Source organism: Solanum tuberosum, unplaced genomic scaffold (genome assembly GCF_000226075.1).
Source record: "Solanum tuberosum cultivar DM 1-3 516 R44 unplaced genomic scaffold, SolTub_3.0 scf00095, whole genome shotgun sequence".
Taxonomy (NCBI): domain Eukaryota; kingdom Viridiplantae; phylum Streptophyta; class Magnoliopsida; order Solanales; family Solanaceae; genus Solanum; species Solanum tuberosum.
This window is the reverse complement of record NW_006239021.1, coordinates 1,197,034-1,217,974: the sequence shown is the minus strand read 5'-3', so window position 1 is coordinate 1,217,974 and position 20,941 is coordinate 1,197,034. Positions and strand designations below refer to the sequence as shown.

The 20,941-nt window shown below is 34.1% G+C and overlaps 1 protein-coding gene across 2 annotated transcripts in view; it reads right to left on the bottom strand.

The window, feature by feature from the left end:
• The window catches only part of LOC102598619 (tRNA wybutosine-synthesizing protein 4), a 17,924-nt gene extending 2,573 nt beyond the window's left edge, over positions 1 to 15,351 (bottom strand). The window contains exons 1-11 of one of the 2 annotated variants that reach the window (XR_001473505.1): positions 15,183 to 15,351; positions 14,899 to 14,987; positions 14,658 to 14,800; positions 14,092 to 14,139; positions 13,843 to 13,924; positions 13,153 to 13,255; positions 12,324 to 12,444; positions 12,114 to 12,161; positions 4,405 to 4,488; positions 3,518 to 3,582; positions 2,278 to 2,351 (exon numbers count right to left, since the gene is read on the bottom strand). Coding sequence is in view for 1 of the 2 variants with exons in the window: in XM_006347899.2 (XP_006347961.1) it covers positions 3,518 to 3,582; positions 4,405 to 4,488; positions 12,114 to 12,161; positions 12,324 to 12,444; positions 13,153 to 13,255; positions 13,843 to 13,924; positions 14,092 to 14,139; positions 14,658 to 14,800; positions 14,899 to 14,987; positions 15,183 to 15,262 (863 nt within the window). In the remaining variant the exon portion in view is untranslated. The remainder of the gene's footprint in view (positions 1 to 2,277; positions 2,352 to 3,517; positions 3,583 to 4,404; positions 4,489 to 12,113; positions 12,162 to 12,323; positions 12,445 to 13,152; positions 13,256 to 13,842; positions 13,925 to 14,091; positions 14,140 to 14,657; positions 14,801 to 14,898; positions 14,988 to 15,182) is intronic. The other variant, XM_006347899.2, reaches the window with a different exon arrangement.
• Between the last annotated feature and the right edge of the window lie 5,590 nt (positions 15,352 to 20,941).

Sequence of the window (20,941 nt, the reverse complement as noted above, 5' to 3'; positions counted from 1 at the left end):
TAAGCACAAAGTAGATAAAGTGAAGGTGCACACAGGAAAAAGAGGAATCAGCCTTTATCCTGGGAAAAGGATATATCAGAATCTAAAAAAGGTAAAAATATATTTTATGAAACCCAAAGTAGCTTTTATAAAATAGAAAGTTTTTCAAGATATGAAAGCTTCTATTTTGTTTCGTAGGGAAAAAAGCATATTTTGTTTGTTGTAAAGACACAAAAAATTAACAGACAATCATATATGAGACCAAAATGTTAGCATCAGATCAGCCTAAAAATATTTGATGTTCTCTTAAATGTGTTTCTCTTATACATTCTTAAAATTGTGATTTGTTTTTCTGCGACAAGGTAATCACTTTTTACCAGCGCAGAATCATGAAGGACAAAGTGGACAGTACAAATATAAGGAGTTATATCCCTCTACCAAAAGTCTAGGTGAACTTTATCAAATCATTTGGCACAATATTTACAAATTCAAACCTACACCAAAATGCAAGAGATCCCATGATACTAATATTTGAACTCCAACTTTTGAGTAGGACTATGAACTCTTAAAAACATCTTAAATTCTATCCCTCTGCAATGTCCCAATGGATGGTGTACCAAACCTTGTTATTTGGTCCTTCTGTTTAGACCACCTGAGGTCTACAAGAGAGTGAGTGAGTCGCGGGAAAAGCTAGAGAGATAGGCAAATAGCGACCCAGGATATGAAGATGCCACGTGCACCATTACCTTTAGTGTACAATGTCACACGCCATATGTAGAGTCAGAGTAGGGATATGTATTTGGTCATTTTGTTCCATTTTAGGTTCATTCAGTTAAGTTTTTTTTGCTTGAATTTGGGTTAAGTTGGTTTGGTTTATATAGTTTTTGATTCCTCCTAGATGGATAAACCAACCGTCCAACAGTAATGAGTTAAATTTGATATTTTGTTGGATTTCTTTCATTATGATAGGTGTAGTATTGTACATTCACAAACTAATTGTCACATATGCAGAGAGGCGAGTAAGAGCTTGTTTGGATTTACTTATTTGAAGTGCTTTTTAGCCAAAATAGTTTTTAAGCACAATTGGGGTGTTTGGGTAGATTAAAAAAGTGCTTATAAGCACTTGACTTTAAGCTAAAATGATAAAAAATAAGAATTCTAACTTATGGCTTTTGGCTTATAAGTCAAAAATAAAAGTCAATCCAAATAGGCTCTAAGACTGAGAAGTGAAGAATTTCACACTTCGAAAGTTAGATTTAGCCACATAGTGCTTGAATTAAATTCGAGTTTGTGGATAATTAGGAGGGTACAAAAGGGTTAAGAGCGCAAGGGAAAATATAATCTCTTGTAAAATAAAAATAAAATTGACACATTGGAGCAACGATAAAATTGTCTCCACGTGACTTATGCCTCACGGGTTCGAGCGGTGCAGTCAGCCATTGATGTTTGCGTCAGTGTAGACTGTTTACATTACATCCCCTCAGGATGTGGCCCTTCCCTGGACTCTGCGTGCATGTTGCACTGCTCTTTTTAACACATTGACCGAATAAACAGGAACGAAAAAGAGATTAAAAGGGAAGGACTATATTAGTGCAAGGTTGAACAAGAAAAACAATAAGAGTAAATATAAAACGAAAAAGAAAAAGTTTTTGAATTATAAGAGTCTAAAATCTGAAGTTTTGTTGGGTTTGTTATGAAGTTAGACTTTGGCAATTTTCCAGATTACCTTCGGTTTTCCATATTAATAGACAATTGTGTGATAAAATAAATGATTTTGGGTGGTTTTGAAACCAAAAACTATTGTATTCCAGAGGTGAAAAAGTAATGATTCATTCCCAAAGAGATTAAATCACTGGGGCTCATTGGAGGAAATTCCAAAGCGCCTTGGGAGGCTCCTTGATTCAGTGCACATGCCTAACTCTTCTGATTGGAGGTGCCACTTTGGCTAAATAAATGTGTTACAGATTCCTATACATACTTAAATGCAACTAAGCAGGCGGGTGCCGGTGAACACTTAGCTAATTAGGTGTCTCGGCCTCTGGAGTCTGGAGATAGGCAACACAAGTACTACTGTGAAATAGACAAGAACGGGAAAGGAGACCAGAACCATTGTATGATTAGAGCTCAAGCATAAAGCTATAGAACTTAATAAGAATTATTGATGACAGGTTGCATTAAAAAGCAGCAACTAAAAGTTTTAGGAATGTCCAAAAGTCTTGGACCTTGAAGAATCGTAATGGTGGAATGAGGAGGTGCGAAGAGTTGTTAAAACAAAAAGTGAGAAGTATAGGAAGTTACCGAAAGCAGAAGATGGTGAAACCTTTGAAGAGTACAAGAAATCTCAGAGAGGCTAAAAAGGCAGTTTGCAAAGCCTACAGTAAAGAGTACGATGACTTGTATCAAAATTTAGGTACACGTGAGGAAGAGAAAGAAACGTATAAATAGCAAAAAATGAGAGACTTAAAAGTAGAACTAAACTAGATTAAGCGTCTTAAAAGATGACTGCCAACAAGTACCATAAGGGAGTGCTCTAGCATTCGAGAGACGGAGATAACCTTGGGAACCAAGGTTGACACATAGCAGTACAATGAGTTCTTCTCATCTACCTAGCTCTTGTTGGACAAATTTATCGAGTACTTGTGACGGTGGAAGGTATAAACTACCCAGTCAACAAGTTAAGCCAGATCGCCATTCAAAAGGGTAGTTGCCAACAAGTTTTTAGATGATAGGGAGATCAAAGAGAGAGGAGATGCATTTTTTATCCTTTTTTTTCAACTTAAATCATGAGAATAACTTAGCAGATCTTAATAAATCACTAATTGATAATATAGAAGATGAGTTTCCATGCATGTTATTTGCAAATGATATTATATCAATTGACGAAACTGCACAAGAGTCAAACAAAGGCTAGAATTATGAAATGCACTCTAAAGAGTAACAGTTTTTGTACAAGTAGAAGCAAGACAAAATATATGCACAATAAATTGAGCCCCAAGAAGAATGAAGTTAAAGTCAGATAATATGGAACGATGGTGTCTCATATATAGACTCAGTATTTTCCAGAAAAGCGATATGATAGATGAAAAGTTAATATATAAAAAGAGTGCTATAAGAGTATGCTGCGATAGGAAGATATCTATCCAGTTGAAAAATAACTTCTATAAAATGACTGTGAGACTAAAAGACAACCAGCCTGTACATATAGATTGGTCAAGTGCCCAAGCATGTTACCTAGAGCCTAACGCATGCAACAAATTAAAACATTTACGGTGACGCTGGCATGTGAGGACCTTTTTATAATTTGTTTCTAATTTTATTTTACTTATTTGATTTTTAGTGGGTGAGAGAGACAGGAGCAAAACAAGACTTATAAACCTCTGGGGCTCTGAACGAAACATGGACATTTTGGCAGCTTAATATGGCCATTAAAGACAGCAATCTACTCTAGAATGTAGTTCATGATCATCATCTTCAGATGAATCATATCATTCCCATGTTTACATATCAATCTACAAGAGCAATGAAAGCTAATACTAACCTGCGTCTTTCTTGAGCTTCAATAAAATCACTATAAACCTGTAGCATGTCCCAAGCAACTGCTTTCTGCAACCAATCAATAGCAAACCATTAGTTATGAATTCATGTGTGCTTTATCATAGCAAATAAATTAACTAGAGCTGAACCACTGTTAAGTATTCAACAACTGTACAGGTCAAATTATCAGTAACTGGAAATAGGGAGAGAAAACTTGAGCCTACAACTAATGCAAGTTCAGAAACAGCCGATGCATGCTCTTTTGCTTGGGGAGAGAGTGGATCAGCCTATAGTTTATTGCAATGCCACTGTAAATGATTCACTATCTCCCCATTTTCTTTGCAAAAGAAGCACCAGCTGCACAGATTAAAACCCCTTCTTTGCACATTTTCCTGTGACAGTCTGACAGGCATGCTTCATGCGTTGCAATCCAACCAAAGCTAGCAATTTTGCTTGGGGCCTCAGTCTTCTGAATAATTTTCCAGGGCTACACACCTCTCTTCTCTTCCAGATCATTCTTTACAAATTGCAATGAACTTAATATAATTCTCTTCTAAGCTTTAAGACCTTCAGCGAAAAAAGGCCAGCTTCAGCTGAAAAGTATATAATCTACCATCCCTGATTACAGAATATGAGGTGACAAGGCAAATGGTTGGAAATACAGTAGGTCTGTATAAAAACTAAAATAAACATCCTACACTTGGAAATAAAGGAACAGGTTATAGGACTAATACAAGCTCTAAACGAGGTTATAGACCTAATACAAGCTCTTAACGAGCTTATAGACCTAATACAAGCTCTTAACATATATATGTATGTGTGTGTGCTGAGAAAAGGGTATGGTGATTTAATATCTAAGGATTAAGAAGCAGTTTTGCAAATTGGAAATACCTGCCATCCTTGATCAAGAAAAAGATTTTCTTTCTCTTGTAAAGTTGGTGTAGCATATATTCCTAATAGTCCGCAACCTCGGCTCTGAAAAGGGAAGAAAAACATTATAATTCTGTTCCAGACACATCAAAGAAAAAATCATTTCAAGGATTGAACTTATAAAAGCTAGTCAGTGCAGGAAAGCAGAGATCATGCAACGTACATAAGATTTTTATAAATTGTCTAAACCCAGATCACACGCTTCCATCAGACTTTGGAACTTCCAGAGAAGCCTTTTTTTTTTAATAACTGTGTTGGTTGGGCCACCTTGTGCGCACCTCGACTAATTCCATGGGATACCTCCCACCTGTATCAGGTACTTGGTAACTCTGACCACTTAGGCTTAGACATGGGAAGAAATCACCTAGTGTTTCCGTATCCTCTGGGATTTGGACATGAGACCTCATGGTTCTCCTTCCAGAAGGCAATTGAATCAGTATTTATCAAGTTTCATGTATTTCTCTTTGAGTGAAGGGTAGGACAAGTAGAGGCAAGAAAAACTTGATGCTAGATAAGGTGATGAACCCATACATTGCACAGATGACTTACGGAGCTTAATTACTAAGAGCAGATATCACAACTTCACAAGTTATCCCTGATGGAACTTCAAGTAGAATGCTTTATCTTTCAATACCTACCCCTCAATTGGATTACTATACAACACATGAATTTCACGAATAAATTCATGCTTCCATAGAAAAAAAAATCATGCTATCATTGGTAATCGCATCTGAATCTCTCCTGACTAATAAAATTGCACAGAAGCAACTCTGCTCCAACTAATAGCTTTAATATTTCAGAAAAGAAGATCCCTTAGCTAGGAGGTTGTGGAGGACACGGACTAGGGTGGAAGTTTAGTAGGTAGTATAGCATTGTCTTGCTTATCTTTCATACTAGTAGACAGTAGTCATAGTATTTCCTTCTATCGCAAGCTAAAATAAACGATATATGTCTCCCATAGACACCATTTTTATTAGAGGTTATAATAATTTTAACAATTATTATAGGTCATCAATGAACATAGTTAATCCTTTTCTTACTTCCTCAGAATATAAACTTTTAGCAACTCAATAGTATGACGCATACTTGGTTCCCTTTTATATAAACATAGATAGAAATGGTGGAAAAAACTTATGCATGACACAATTTATTAAAGTGCAGGACCTTAACAGCCACGTTGTATTAACTAAACTATGCATATGTGAGTTTTGGAAAGCATATACATTCCTGAGTCAAGATAAAGAAAGAGAGTTGTGGTAGGTTCACTGCCAGCATAAGAAAATCTAACTATGATGAATCCTATAGATGCTAAATTTTTCAAAACGTGCCCACCTGAATAGTGAAATGGATACAAGTCTTCATATTACCTACCCGACTAATTTGGGATTTAAATTTTGAGTGTAGTTGATACTTGATAGTTGATAAATTGATTAATAGGAAGTTGTATTAACTACATAGCAGGGAAGAAGAAAAACCAGAGAAAGGAACAAGTATTCAGAAAACGCCCAGGCCTGTCATGAAAAGCATAATAAAACATCTGCAGAGCTACCTTTTATGGTTAGTTTAACAAAACTTTGGTATACTGAGAATTTTAGTAGAGCAAGACTAAAATCATCCAATTACAGTCAGCAGAAATATCAATTATCTTTTAAAGGAGGGGAAACTGGACTCTGTAACAAAGAAGCTCCTTATTCATATAAGGGCACCCGGCACCCATGAGGGACAGTCCACAATGATATATCTTCTTTGACTTTGAATCTCTCCAACAAGACATTGGTTTTTGTTGGCTGATGGAGGATTTCCAAGAAGATATTCTTGTCATCAAAGATGTGATCCTCTAAGATGAGAAGATATTCTTCATATCAAGATATGATCCTCTAAGATCTTAGTATAATTGTGGTAATCTAGAATATCATATCTCTGATTCTTTCTCTTAATGTAAAGATTTAGGTGATTCTATTCCACAATCTTTTATGTATATATAAAGCCATGTACATGACATAGAAAAATATGAATGAAATTATTCAATAATCTTATTCCACATGGTATCAGAGCTTTAGGCTTATTCCTGGCCAATTTTATTCATCCTATCTTGAAAAATCCCATTTTGCTATCTTTATCTGCCCAAACCATGTCTGAAAATGGTACTGCCGCAAATATTCCAGTCTCTGAAAATGTTTCTGCAACCATAGAGAATAACTCTACAGTTTCAATTGGAGATTTGCAACATTCAGCTTCAACAGGTAGTTGTTCATTGGCCTTCACAGGTATTTCTTACTCTTTTATTACTAATGTCTCAGACAAACTTTCTCCAACGTGGGTGGTTGATTCCGGGGCAACTGATCACATGACCAGTCTCTTTCATCTCTTCATATCATATTCCCCTTGTCCTAGCTATAAAAAAATAACTATAGTTGATGGTTCAGTTATTACTGTAGCTGGGCAAGGAGACATACCACTTGGAAAATCCTTGATACTTAAAGATGTCCTTCATATCCCAAAGTTATCTGCAAATCTCATTTCTGTCCAGAAACTCACCAAAGATTCCAAATGCCAAGTAACTTTCTTCCCTTCATATTGCTTATTTCAGGAACAGAACACGAAGGAGATGATTGGGCGTGCTAGTGAGAAAGGTGGTCTTTATTGTTTGGATTTCCACAATGGTGAATATATATCTAAGAATTCCTTGTCTAGTTCATTCTTGTCTGAATCTATCATGTCCAATAAAGAGAAAGTATGGCTTTATCATCGTCGGTTAGGTCACCCTTCCTTTTATGTAATCAAAAGGATGTTCCCATCTTTGTTCAAAGATTTGATTGTCGAGTCTTTTCATTGTGATGATTGTGAAATTGCAAAACACAAACGTACTTCCTTTCCAATTAGTCACAAAAGATGTCAAACTCCATTCTCTCTTATTCATAGTGATATTTGGGGACCCTCTCCCATTCCTAATATTTCTGGTGCTAGATGGTTTGTGTCATTCATTGATGATTGTACAAGAGTAACGTGGATCTATTTGCTAAAGCAAAAATCAGATGTCAGTCAAATTCTTCCTACCTTTTTTAATATGATCAAAACCCAATATGATGTGCCAATTAAAAGATTTCGATCCGATAATGCCAAGGACTACTTCAATCAAAACCTCTCTGTTTTCTTCCAAAAAGAGGGAATTATTCATGAATCTTCATGTGTCAATACTCCTCAACAAAATGGGATAGCAGAGAGAAGAAACGGTCTGTTACTTGACATTACTAGATCACTATTGTTTCATAAAAGGGTGCCAAAACAGTATTGGGGGGAAGCTGTCCTAACTGCTGCACATCTTAGTAACAGAATGCCATCAAGAATTCTGAACTTTCAAAGTCCGCTTGATACTCTTAGGAATTTCTTTCCAAATTTTGAAATTTCCAATAAATTGGTTCCTAGAATCTTTGGAAGTGTTGCCTATGTTCATATTCATTCTCAAAATAGAGGCAAATTAGACCCACGTGCTCTTAAGTGTGTTTTCATAGGATATTCTCCTACTCAAAAAGGTTACAAGTGTTATCAACCATCATCAAAGAAATTCTTTGTTTCCGCAGATGTCACATTTGATGAGAGTGAATCCTTTTTTAATCATTCTTACAATCAGGGGGAGTCACTGAAAGGAAAGGAACCTCTAGACTTGTCACTATTTGATTTGTCCATTTCTAGTCGTGCCAAATTCTTGCCTGAGTCACCATTGCTACAGTCACCTGAGTCTCTAAATCCAAATGAACCCATTGAGTCTCCTAATCCAAATATAGATAATGGAATTCTAGAAAATAATCTACCATTGCAGGTATATTCCAGAAGAAAGAGACTAACTGATCAAACTACTCGGTTGCAATCATCTCCTCAGGTTACTACTCCTGATACCCATCTTGAACTTGTTGAACCGTCAGAAACACCAAACCAAACTGATCATGAAGAAGAATTTAACCAACCTAATGTCCTTGACCTTCCCATTGCAATCAGAAAAGGAACCAGAACTTGCACACAACACCCTTTGAGCCTCTCCATGACATATCAAAATCTATCCCCAAGTCATAAAGCTTTTCTCTGTAACCTCCACACAATTCCTATCCCCAGAAATTTGTCTGAAGCATTAGGAAATAAAGAATGGGAGAAAGCTATGAAGGTAGAAATGGAAGCATTGGAGAAAAACAAAACTTGGGATATTGTGGAATTACCAAAAGGAAAAAGGTTGGTCGGGTGCAGATGGGTGTTTACTGTGAAATATAAGTCAGATGGGTCCATAGAAAGATATAAAGCACGTTTGGTAGCAAAGGGTTATACACAAACCTATGGAATTGATTATTTGGAGACTTTTGCCCCAGTGGCAAAAATGAATACAGTGAGAATTTTATTATCATTGGCTGCAGTTTTTAATTGGAACCTACAACAATTTGATGTAAAAAATGCCTTTTTACATGGAGACTTAGATGAGGAGATCTATATGGAGGTGCCACCTGCTTTTGAAAGCAAGAAGGGAATGGTGTGTAGACTGAAGAAGGCACTCTATGGATTAAAGCAATCACCTCGTGCATGGTTTGGAAGATTTACAAAGGTTATGATCAAGCTAGGGTACCGACAAAGTCAAGGAGACCACACCTTGTTCATACGACACTCAAAAACAGGAAAAGTGACAGCATTGTTGGTTTATGTGGATGACATCATAGTAACAGGTGATGATTCAGAGGAGATACAAAATTTGAAGAAGTGTTTACTCAAGGAATTTGACATCAAAGAGCTTGGGAAATTAAAGTATTTTTTGGGAATCGAAGTGGCACACTCAAAACAAGGAATCTTTATTTCCCAACAAAAATATGTGCTTGATTTGTTGAAAGAAACAGGAAAATTAGGGTGTAAACCAGTGGCTACACCAATTGAATACAATCATAGATTGTGCAATGCTCCAGAAGATTCAGTGGTAGATAAAGGCTTGTATCAAAGGCTTGTAGGGAAATTGATTTACTTGTCCCATACAAGGCCGGATATTGCATTTGCGGTAAATGTTGTTAGCCAATTTATGCATGATCCTAGAGAAATGCATCTTCAAGCTGTCAACCGGATTCTACAATATCTTAAAGGAAGTCCAGGAAAAGGAATATTATTCAAAAGAGGAGGAAACATGGTTTTAGAGGCTTATACAGATGCGGACTATGCTGGTTCATTAGTGGATCGAAGGTCAAGTTCTGGATATTGCACCTTCTTAGGAGGAAATCTGGTGACTTGGAGGAGTAAAAAACAAAATGTAGTAGCTAGATCAAGTGCAGAATCTGAGTTTAGATCCATGGCGATGGGAGTTTGTGAGTTGTTATGGCTAAAGATAATCCTTGATGATTTGAAGATAAGATGGGAAGGACCTATGAGACTATATTGTGACAATAAATCAGCAATAAGTATAGCTCATAATCCTGTACAACATGATCGCACTAAGCATATTGAGGTAGACAGACATTTCATTAAGGAGAAATTAGATAACGGACTCATTTGTACGCCATTTGTATCTACAAAAGATCAGGTTGCTGATGTTTTAACAAAAGGACTGCCAAACAATATGTTTCAAGATCTAATAAGCAAGCTAGGAATGGAAGATATCCATTCACCCGCTTGAGGGGGAGTGTTGGCTGATGGAGGATTTCCAAGAAGATATTCTTGTCATCAAAGATGTGATCCTCTAAGATGAGAAGATATTCTTCATATCAAGATATGATCCTCTAAGATCTTAGTATAATTGTGGTAATCTAGAATATCATATCTCTGATTCTTTCTCTTAATGTAAAGATTTAGGTGATTCTATTCCACAATCTTTTATGTATATATAAAGCCATGTACATGACATAGAAAAATATGAATGAAATTATTCAATAATCTTATTCCATAGAAACGTATGCAGAGGTTCAGTAATCTAAGGGAAAAAGATAATGATGTTACATGGAGACTTAGATGAGGAGATCTATATGGAGGTGCCACCTGCTTTTGAAAGCAAGAAGGGAATGGTGTGTAGACTGAAGAAGGCACTCTATGGATTAAAGCAATCACCTCGTGCATGGTTTGGAAGATTTACAAAGGTTATGATCAAGCTAGGGTACCGACAAAGTCAAGGAGACCACACCTTGTTCATACGACACTCAAAAACAGGAAAAGTGACAGCATTGTTGGTTTATGTGGATGACATCATAGTAACAGGTGATGATTCAGAGGAGATACAAAATTTGAAGAAGTGTTTACTCAAGGAATTTGACATCAAAGAGCTTGGGAAATTAAAGTATTTTTTGGGAATCGAAGTGGCACACTCAAAACAAGGAATCTTTATTTCCCAACAAAAATATGTGCTTGATTTGTTGAAAGAAACAGGAAAATTAGGGTGTAAACCAGTGGCTACACCAATTGAATACAATCATAGATTGTGCAATGCTCCAGAAGATTCAGTGGTAGATAAAGGCTTGTATCAAAGGCTTGTAGGGAAATTGATTTACTTGTCCCATACAAGGCCGGACATTGCATTTGCTGTAAGTGTTGTTAGCCAATTTATGCATGATCCTAGAGAAATGCATCTTCAAGCTGTCAACCGGATTCTACAATATCTTAAAGGAAGTCCAGGAAAAGGAATATTATTCAAAAGAGGAGGAAACATGGTTTTAGAGGCTTATACAGATGCGGACTATGCTGGTTCATTAGTGGATCGAAGGTCAAGTTCTGGATATTGCACCTTCTTAGGAGGAAATCTGGTGACTTGGAGGAGTAAAAAACAAAATGTAGTAGCTAGATCAAGTGCAGAATCTGAGTTTAGATCCATGGCGATGGGAGTTTGTGAGTTGTTATGGCTAAAGATAATCCTTGATGATTTGAAGATAAGATGGGAAGGACCTATGAGGCTATATTGTGACAATAAATCAGCAATAAGTATAGCTCATAATCCTGTACAACATGATCGCACTAAGCATATTGAGGTAGACAGACATTTCATTAAGGAGAAATTAGATAACGGACTCATTTGTACGCCATTTGTATCTACAAAAGATCAGGTTGCTGATGTTTTAACAAAAGGACTGCCAAACAATATGTTTCAAGATCTAATAAGCAAGCTAGGAATGGAAGATATCCATTCACCCGCTTGAGGGGGAGTGTTGGTTGATGGAGGATTTCCAAGAAGATATTCTTGTCATCAAAGATGTGATCCTCTAAGATGAGAAGATATTCTTCATATCAAGATATGATCCTCTAAGATCTTAGTATAATTGTGGTAATCTAGAATATCATATCTCTGATTCTTTCTCTTAATGTAAAGATTTAGGTGATTCTATTCCACAATCTTTTATGTATATATAAAGCCATGTACATGACATAGAAAAATATGAATGAAATTATTCAATAATCTTATTCCACAGTTTTAAAGCAACAGAAACTCTTTCAACTTTTGAAGGACTCGCTTTACAGGCACCAAGTTGTCCTTGTTCTAGTCAACATCTATGTCACTTGAAATTACTCACCATAATGTAACTTCTGGTGCTTTAAACATGGGGAGATAAAGGGCTACATAAACACGCTAATTCATGAAAGCATCTTACACCGTTACAAGACAAAGATAAGTGTTATCCCTAAAATTTATGCTCAATCATCAAAAAGATAATCAGCAAAAATACCTCCAAATTCCGAATCATTTGCTGACCGAAAGCATCATCTGGGTGGATCTGTCAATAAGCCACATAATAGGCAAGCAAGTCATTACAATACATCAGCAAGGTATCCACAGTACCTTGGGACAGGATAGCATTAGAACTCAAGTTAAAAGGATGAAGGGAGGGATCAAGCCTATAAAAGAATACAAGATTTAACTTAATAGCATCTACAACCTGCTCATACAAGAAAAATATTGATGTGGAAAAGGTTCTTGAAGCCCATCCAACAATAGCACGGCTTGAATCAGGATCCAAATATATAAGAACGCATTCTGCAATTATAAATGTTGGCAAACTGATGATAACATCAGCATGTGCAGTTAACCCTAATCAGTAAGAACTTGGACATGTATAAATGATCAATCTTTCCAGAACATGGGAAACAGAAAAGAGAGCAAGATAGTCCTAAATTTGCAAAGAGGAGAAATAAAAGAAGACAATGAAAGTAGTAGTGTAGACAGCAAACACCTAACAGTCAATTAATCAAGTAAAAAAGCAACCACAAAAAGTTTGTTGCTAGTCCTATCACTGAAATGCTTTCAATTGTCCAATACATGCTATTAACTACTACATTCCAACTCAATTTTGGAAAGTTGGACTAATATCAGCATAATTGTATATTGGATGTTGAAATTAGTTAATTGCAAGTTAATTAGTGTAGTACTAAATTCCTATGTGTTTTGCTATATTTAAATTTTCTGTAATTGTGCGTTTTAGTTCTAATAAGTGTGCACTTCACTCTGTTTTTACTTCAAGCTCCATGGACTTTACTGCTTTTATGCATTTTTTACTTTTAAAAACACTGATCACTAGACTGATACATTTACATGGATCAAATTCACCATAATAACACATACCATTATAAGAGAGGTTAAGTTAGAGGTAGTTATTCATGACTATCTAAGCTTGACAAAGACCTAATACATAAGATCGCCTATGCTGCATTTCTGGAGATTAATGACAAAATTGTTTAAGAAAAAACAATAGGGAAGCAATGACATACCTGGGGTCTAAATTTGCTTGGGCTATAATATCATTCAAATTTTCTATGTTGCGCAAATCTACAGGCAGCAATTTGTAATGATCACTATGGACTTCCCCCTTTTCTGCATGAAAGCATGAGATAAGTTAGTTGTGCTAGATATTAGTTTATTCTAGCTTTTGCAGAGAAGAAATGTCCAAGAAATTGCACTAAGCATTTAAAATCAGAGTCCAAGCCTCATTTGTTTGCACTTAATAAAGGTATTAATCTTAATCATTCAGATTTCAGTCATTAAGTCTGTTTGTTTTCAAGGTCGGAATCTTAATCATTAAGTGTGTTTGTTTGCCTCATTCCTGAAGAGATGACTAAACAATTTAATATTTCATTGTTGTCATTCATGCTTATAATTATCAGTCCATAATTTATATTTATATTATTTTTTCTCTCTTTGCGCCTTTTTTCATTGAAGTTCACGCTTTATTTGCATTTTGCGCTTAAATCCCCAACGGACCTTAAAGATTTTTTGCGCTTTTTGCTTTTCATAACACTAATCGATTAAATACTTGACCTATCCATCTTACGTTCCAAAATCGGGGTACCTGTTACGGAAATGCATCAAATGTTTGCCATGTAAATGAAATGCAGGGGTCACCAAGTTGAATCCAAAAGAGGAGAGCATTCACAACTTTGCAAGATGAATGGGTCCATTACCTGAGGATATTGATGCTGTTTCACCAACTTTATCCCTTAACTGACTGTAGGTTTCAATAAGAGCTGCCTTCTTACTTGTTACCTGTAAGACAAATAAATAGAGAGCTGAGCTCTTTAGTTGAGCCAATAATTTGCCAAAAAGCAAAGGATGTTGTAGCCACATAAAAATATAAAACAGACCTCATTTGTGATATAGTATAATAACAAACTTTCAACAAACTCGGGGGACTTAAAATTTGAAAATCTCACCTCAATGAAATCCAGTTCCACGTAAAGATGAGGAGCTTTTCCTTCATCCTGCCAAAGACAAATCTAACTATTACTTCTTCTTCCTGGGGGAAGGAACCAGTAACCATCCAGCGTATATTAATTATATTGGAGAACTACATTTAGGGAGCAGTATCAGATAAATCTTAATATAAAGCAATACTCCGCTTTCATAACGTGTCAACCAAGTTCAACAAAACTTGCAGATAGCAAAACCAGACACTCAAATTTCTATGTACAGTAACCCGTCTGAGCATCACTAATGAATTTCTCTTAACTTCCATTTTCTCTTGACAACTTTATTTAAGGGTCCCTAGACAGGGAAAAATATTGATACATATGAATAGAACTGTAAACAAGAGCATTGTAAAGCTCCAGAACTGCAATTAGATGCATACTGTCAGCTCGGCATAGTCCCAACTCCCAAACTAGTTGGGGAAAAAAATATTTTTTAAAAAAAAACAAAAGGTGAAATCTTAGCATAGCTTGCGTAAAATTTTCAATTATTGTGGAAGATATGAAAAAAATCCGCAAGAAAACTGAAGCACCTGCAACTGAAAGAACATCGTGTCGAAGCCAGCTCCAAGTGACAGTATCTGCTTCCTGATATTTCCATTTCCATCAGCATTCGGCTCACAATCAAGAAATTGATTGAGCATCTTTCGAAGAGCAGCCCAGCGGGCAAAATAACCTAACAATTAAGTAGCATATTAACAAAAACAACCCCAACTAATAAACACTAAGCACATCACCACCATGAATTAAGAAGCCAAAAAAGAGATACTATACCACGATTAATAATCGGAGCTCGCCTCAGCTGCTTTTTAACAAACAGATGAACATAATCATCTTTCATATATCCTTTTTTCACGCATGACCTTCAAAATCACACAAAATATTTTTAAAAAATTAATTAGATTCAGTTTTCACATCAATTTCCGACGTAAATTGTAGATTCACAGCTATGCTCCGAAATTAACATTATTTACACTCACAACTTTATGTAATCTCCAAATTATGTCTAGAAAATTAACAAAGAGGAATTGAAGAGTTGAAGAAAAGGGCGTACATACAGTTTACTGGCGGAAGCGTCGTCGTTGGTGGCTTGAACGGCGGCTCTGTTGCTGCGCGAATCGGTAACCGGTTTCGCCATTCTCTTGGCCAAGTTTTGATACTCTCTGAAACAGAGCTTTGAAAATGGGGAACAGAATTTGGGCGGAGGATTTGATCCTTGTACTTACTCGTTATTACTTTTTCATTCACAATAGATTATGTTATGACCATTGTAGTCCTCGCTTTTTCTTTGTCAATGTTATGGGTTGTGGTGTAGCGGTGAGATTGATTTATTCTTAATTAAAGATCTCACATTCGGATTCTTAACACCTTGTTTGGATGGTTGTAACTCATTGTATTGTTAGTTTAAATACAATGTCTGTTTTGATTATTACTTAAATTTTATTGTATCGTATCATTTATATCCATCGTTAGGTAATGATGAAAAGACTCATTTTATGAAACGATCAATTTGATGTGATCGCGTCGTTACCTCCCTATTTTCTTTTCTTTTTATTTTTATTTAATAATTATATTTTATTTTTTGTCTTACATTTTCATAGTATTTCTACCCCGTACCCTACTTTTCTTGTATGTTTATCATTCAAATCATGAATGTGTGACATTATGTAACGACATAAAATATACAACTTATCCAAACATTGTATTCATTAAAACAATACAATACAACACAATGCAATACGATACATTATGAAACAACACATAACAACCATCCAAACAAAATGTAATTGACGTCTCAATACGACTAGCGAATTCTAGATGTAAACTCAAAAAAAAAAATAGTACTCATTTGTTTTAGGGCATGTTAGATCCTAAAAAACATGTATTTTCGAGTAAAGAAAAATAATTTTTTTAGTACAAACAAATTCTTATTGATATTTTTCTTTTTGTATTTCTATTTAAATTTACAAGTTCTATTTTGATTGGAAGTGAAATATGATTAATTTGGGCTATGGGTCTGGGTGGGATCGTAATTTATTGTCATATGAATTGGGAAAAGAAAAAAACTATATTCAATAAAAAAAAAATTATGTCATATTTTGTTGGCTAGATATTTATATAATGGCTTTTGAAATAAATATATAAGATAAAACTGGGTGACCTTCTTGTTACAAAAGAGAAAAATTGTTAGATACAACAATTGAGTGACCTTCTAAGTTGTTATTTTATTTTCATATAATAGCTCTAATTTTTGTTTTATTTACATGCTTTGAATAGGGTAAGTAGTAAAAAACGGTTAACTATTTTTAGATCATGTAACTCGTGGTATAAAACTAAATGACTCATATATATTCAGAATGTCAATTTTTTTTTAGAAAAAGACCCTATCGAAAGGTTAGTCATTTTATTTTAAGCTACCAATATTCTTAGGAGTACTTAACATACATTAGTTGATTAATAAATTCATACTTTTAGGATGTTTCATATGAGCACTATCAAAATGTACAATTATAAGACTATAAGTTTAATCCGGTCGAATTTTTATATGACGAACGTAGAAAAAAAAGAACTTTTCAAAAGTAGAATTACTAATAATATTTATGTTGAAAACTATAAAATAATGTCTCGAATATTATAAAAAAAAATGATATTAGATCACTTGATATTCTATGCATGTATGAATTCTTGTTACTTGGAGTGGATTATCAAAGTTTTAAAAAAGCATAACACAAACAACTCGGCCTTTTAGAATGATTATGCAAAAGATATTAATATCATATATATTGAAATAAATAAATTTAAAAAATTATTCTATTTTTTTTTAAAAGAAATCAATAGATCTTAATTCTTCAATTGTTTAAATGTTTTCTCCAATAATAATTATGATACAACTATTGATTAAAACAACACAAATTTCAAATAAAAAAGTTTTTCAATATTAAAACATATTTATCTACCTATCTTTATCTATATTTAAAGTAATAATTCGTGCTTAATTAGTTACAACCAAATTGACTATAATTTACGTTTATAAATATACTATAAAAATAATAAGAGAATTTGAATACGACGTTCATCGATATATACCCTACAAACAATAAGTAAAATAGTCAAATCGATCACTTAGTTTGTCGTTATTGTGAGAATTATCTACAAATCGTAAGCTTGAGATATACATTATAGATACAATATTTTTCGGATATATAAATCTCAAAACTAGGCATAGATGTGTAACACTTGTGCAATGAATCTAGTACTATATTAAAAGTGGAAAGTCCTTAAATTAAAAATTAAATTGCTAATTTACCTCATCTTTACCCTTAAAGCCTTAGGCCTCATTTGTTTGCACTTAATGGAGGTCTAAATCTTAATCATTCAGATTCAGTCTATTAAATGTGTTTGGTTTTTAGGTTTGAATCTGAATGATTCAGATTCAACCCATTAAGTCCATTTGTTTCTTTTTTCAAAAAGCCTCTTAATGGACCTGAAAAGGTCTGAACGGATCAGATCTACAGGAGAGTCTTAACACCATTCAGACTTATTTAATAAGTTATTAAATAATATTGTATCGCCTCTCTCGGTCTTTGCTTGACTTTTGCTCTCACAACTATAAACTTTCTTCCTCTCTTTGCTCAATCAAACACCAATTTTTCCCTCTTGAACTGGTAAGTTTTCATAATCTTTACAAGTATTTTTTTTATATTAATAATTTTCTTAGGTTGTATTGATGTTTGTCAAGAACACTTGTTGCAATAATATTTTTAGTGTATTGATGTTCATCAAGGTTTTTGAGTGAAAAAAATACTATTCATAATTAAAAATAATAACTATGTATATACTATATTGAGGTCTCTTATTAGAATTTTGTCTTAGGTCAATAATTTTAGTGAGACTCTTTGATCATCAAATCCGCTTGTGAGATAACACTAATATATTATTGTTGTTGAACTAGTTGGTGACAAAAATAATGGAGCTCTTAATGATTCTCCATCTCAATCTTCAGTTTCAGCTAGAAAAAAAAAGTTTTAGGAAAAAAAAAACTTATTCGTCTGAATTAGAAATTGATGAGAAGATGATTACTGCTCTTGAGTTATTGATTAAAAAAATAGTGCACCTACATTTGAAGAATATATGGAAAAATTAAATGAACTTGGATAGGAAGAGTCATTATACAGTACATGTGTTAGTATATTTTGTGAAGTGTCCACTACAAAAAAGCATGAATGACGTTAGAGGTTCACAAGTTAGAAAATTGGATTTAGGTTATCGGAAAAAAAATAAGAATTCTTTAGTTTTTCTAATTAGCCAAAATATATGTTAGGAGCTGATAATGTGATACCTTATTTATTATTTTCCAACTAGTATTTATCATACTTATTGAACTTTTTGATATTATATTGTGCCTATAAAATACTTTTTACTCGTGATTCTTTTTATGTTATGCTTGATGATTATGATATTTTTTTAATCAAAAAGGAATATTTTTGTTGAAATGAATTTTTTATAACATTTTATTAATGTAATGTTTGATTTCATATGCACATTCAAATATTGAAAACAAATAATAATCATTTAGTGTTTAGATTTGAAGTCAACATTTTAATATTCAGAGGTGTATTCAGATCTAGACACCTAACTCTTAATGCAAATCTTGTATTCAGATTAGAGGTCTATTCGCAAAATTCTAAAGAGCCATAATAGCGCTCTTCACTGCTCTTCAAATGCTACATAACCCCAACAACTACTAAAACAATCAACTTTATGACAATTATTTGAACGACAACTACAAATCAAATCTTAAAGCACTTCTGCATCAATTCTTCAAACGATAACTACAAACAAGAGAATCGATTTTTTCTGCTAAAGTCAATCCCATTTATCTATGTCGGATCGAATTTATTTAACATCTGCTTTACGTACATTGCAGGCAACAAAAGCAGCCTCCGTCGAAAACGAAGAGCAAGTTAAAATGATTATATGAAATTAGATAGGTAAATACAATTCTTGAATACTTTAAATTTCCCCACGAACTCGAATAAAATAACTTTTTAGTCTAAATATTCATATCTGCCCTTCCCCTAAAATCTTGATAACATTTCATTCATAATAAACTTTTTAATTTTTTTTTTTATTTCCCACCTGGTGTTCCGACTAAATTCGGATTCGCGTCGGGAAGTCCCATATTGTGGTAGAGCGCTCTCTAACAAAGGCGGCTCCGTACCCAAGGGAGCTCAAACCCGAGAACTCTTGGTTAAGGATAAAGGAGTACTTACCACTCCACCACAACCCTTGTTGGTAATATACTTTTTAATTATTACGCTTTAAAATAGTTTAGATTTTGAATAATTTCCTTTTAATGATGGATACTCGCCATTACATGACTTGTCAATTTTTTAAAGAGTTTTTAATGTCTATTTTATTTTACCATGTAACTATTATCCATACTCCCAGGTCTCAAATATATCTGAACTTTGATCGAAATTGTTGTAACAATACTGAACTTTGGAAATGACCTTTTACCCCCTGCACTATTTAGTAGTGTATTTTAAAGGAAAAATTGTATGAAATAACAAACTATTAATTCAAATTAAATGATATAGCCATAGTTTACTTTAATTGTAATTCGCAGCAAACATCCCCTTTTTTTGTCATCTGATTCGATATACAATTAACCATTTTTGGTATACAATTAGTCATTTTATACATTTCGGTAAAAAATGTATAAAATGCGTTTGTATTTGTATAAAGCGAGAGAAAAAGTGTATATACAAATACAAATACATATATTTTCGTCCTAATACACTTATAATTATACAAATACAAATCTTATTATACAAATTACAATGTATAAATAAATTTATACAAAAATTTGAACAATTTGTATAAAATTAGATGTTCTTAGCGAATTATACAAATCAAAGCTCCATAGCAAACATCAAATTTGTTATGGAGCGCAATTATGCAAACTATAGCTATAATATACAAATATGATTTTTATATTTGTTATATGTGAAAGTTGCTCTATTTTAAAGGTATATATGTGCCCACATGGACATCATAAATATTGTATTATTATAAATAGTAACGTGTCCACATGGGCACATATATACCTTTAAAATACACTATTAAATAATGCAGGGGTAAAATGTCTTCCATAAAATTTGGTATCGTAATAACAATTTCGGCCAAAGTTGAAGTATTTTTTAGATCCTTTTCCCATTTTAAAAAAAAAGGAACTGTAAGATCCCGTAGTTTTTTTCTCTAATCGTGCATAATATATGTGGCGTAGTATGGCATGGTTATACGAGGTGTATATGACTTTGTATCATACATTGGAGATTAAGATTGCAAGTAGGTGGCAATATCAAGGAACTAAACTAAAGTTTTAGGTCAAAGGAACCCCTCAAACAAAGTTCATGAGAAAAGAAATGGCTCGGGTAGAACTTCGCCCGTTTGAAAGGTTTAACTTGTCCCATACCTTGTGGATAAGCCTATGAGTGTAAAACATGCTAAGAATAGTGTGTTATGAGGTATTATAATAGCACAAGGGTCGTATGTTAAGTTTGGAAGTCAAGAAAATTAGTGAAACTAAAGTCGGCAAAAGTTATCGAAGTTTCTCTAATAATATTTTCTTAACTTTGGGTCAAATGTCTTGGATGTTTTCTCCCAATATACAAAGAGTTAGAAGGCCTATCACCCATTAAATCGAAGGCCTACGAGTCTAGTTTGCAACGCACAAAACCCCGTATCTAACCGACATCGGAGTAAAAAGTTATGAGGGTTTTACTACGGACTGTCGGGGCAGAATCCGGGTCGG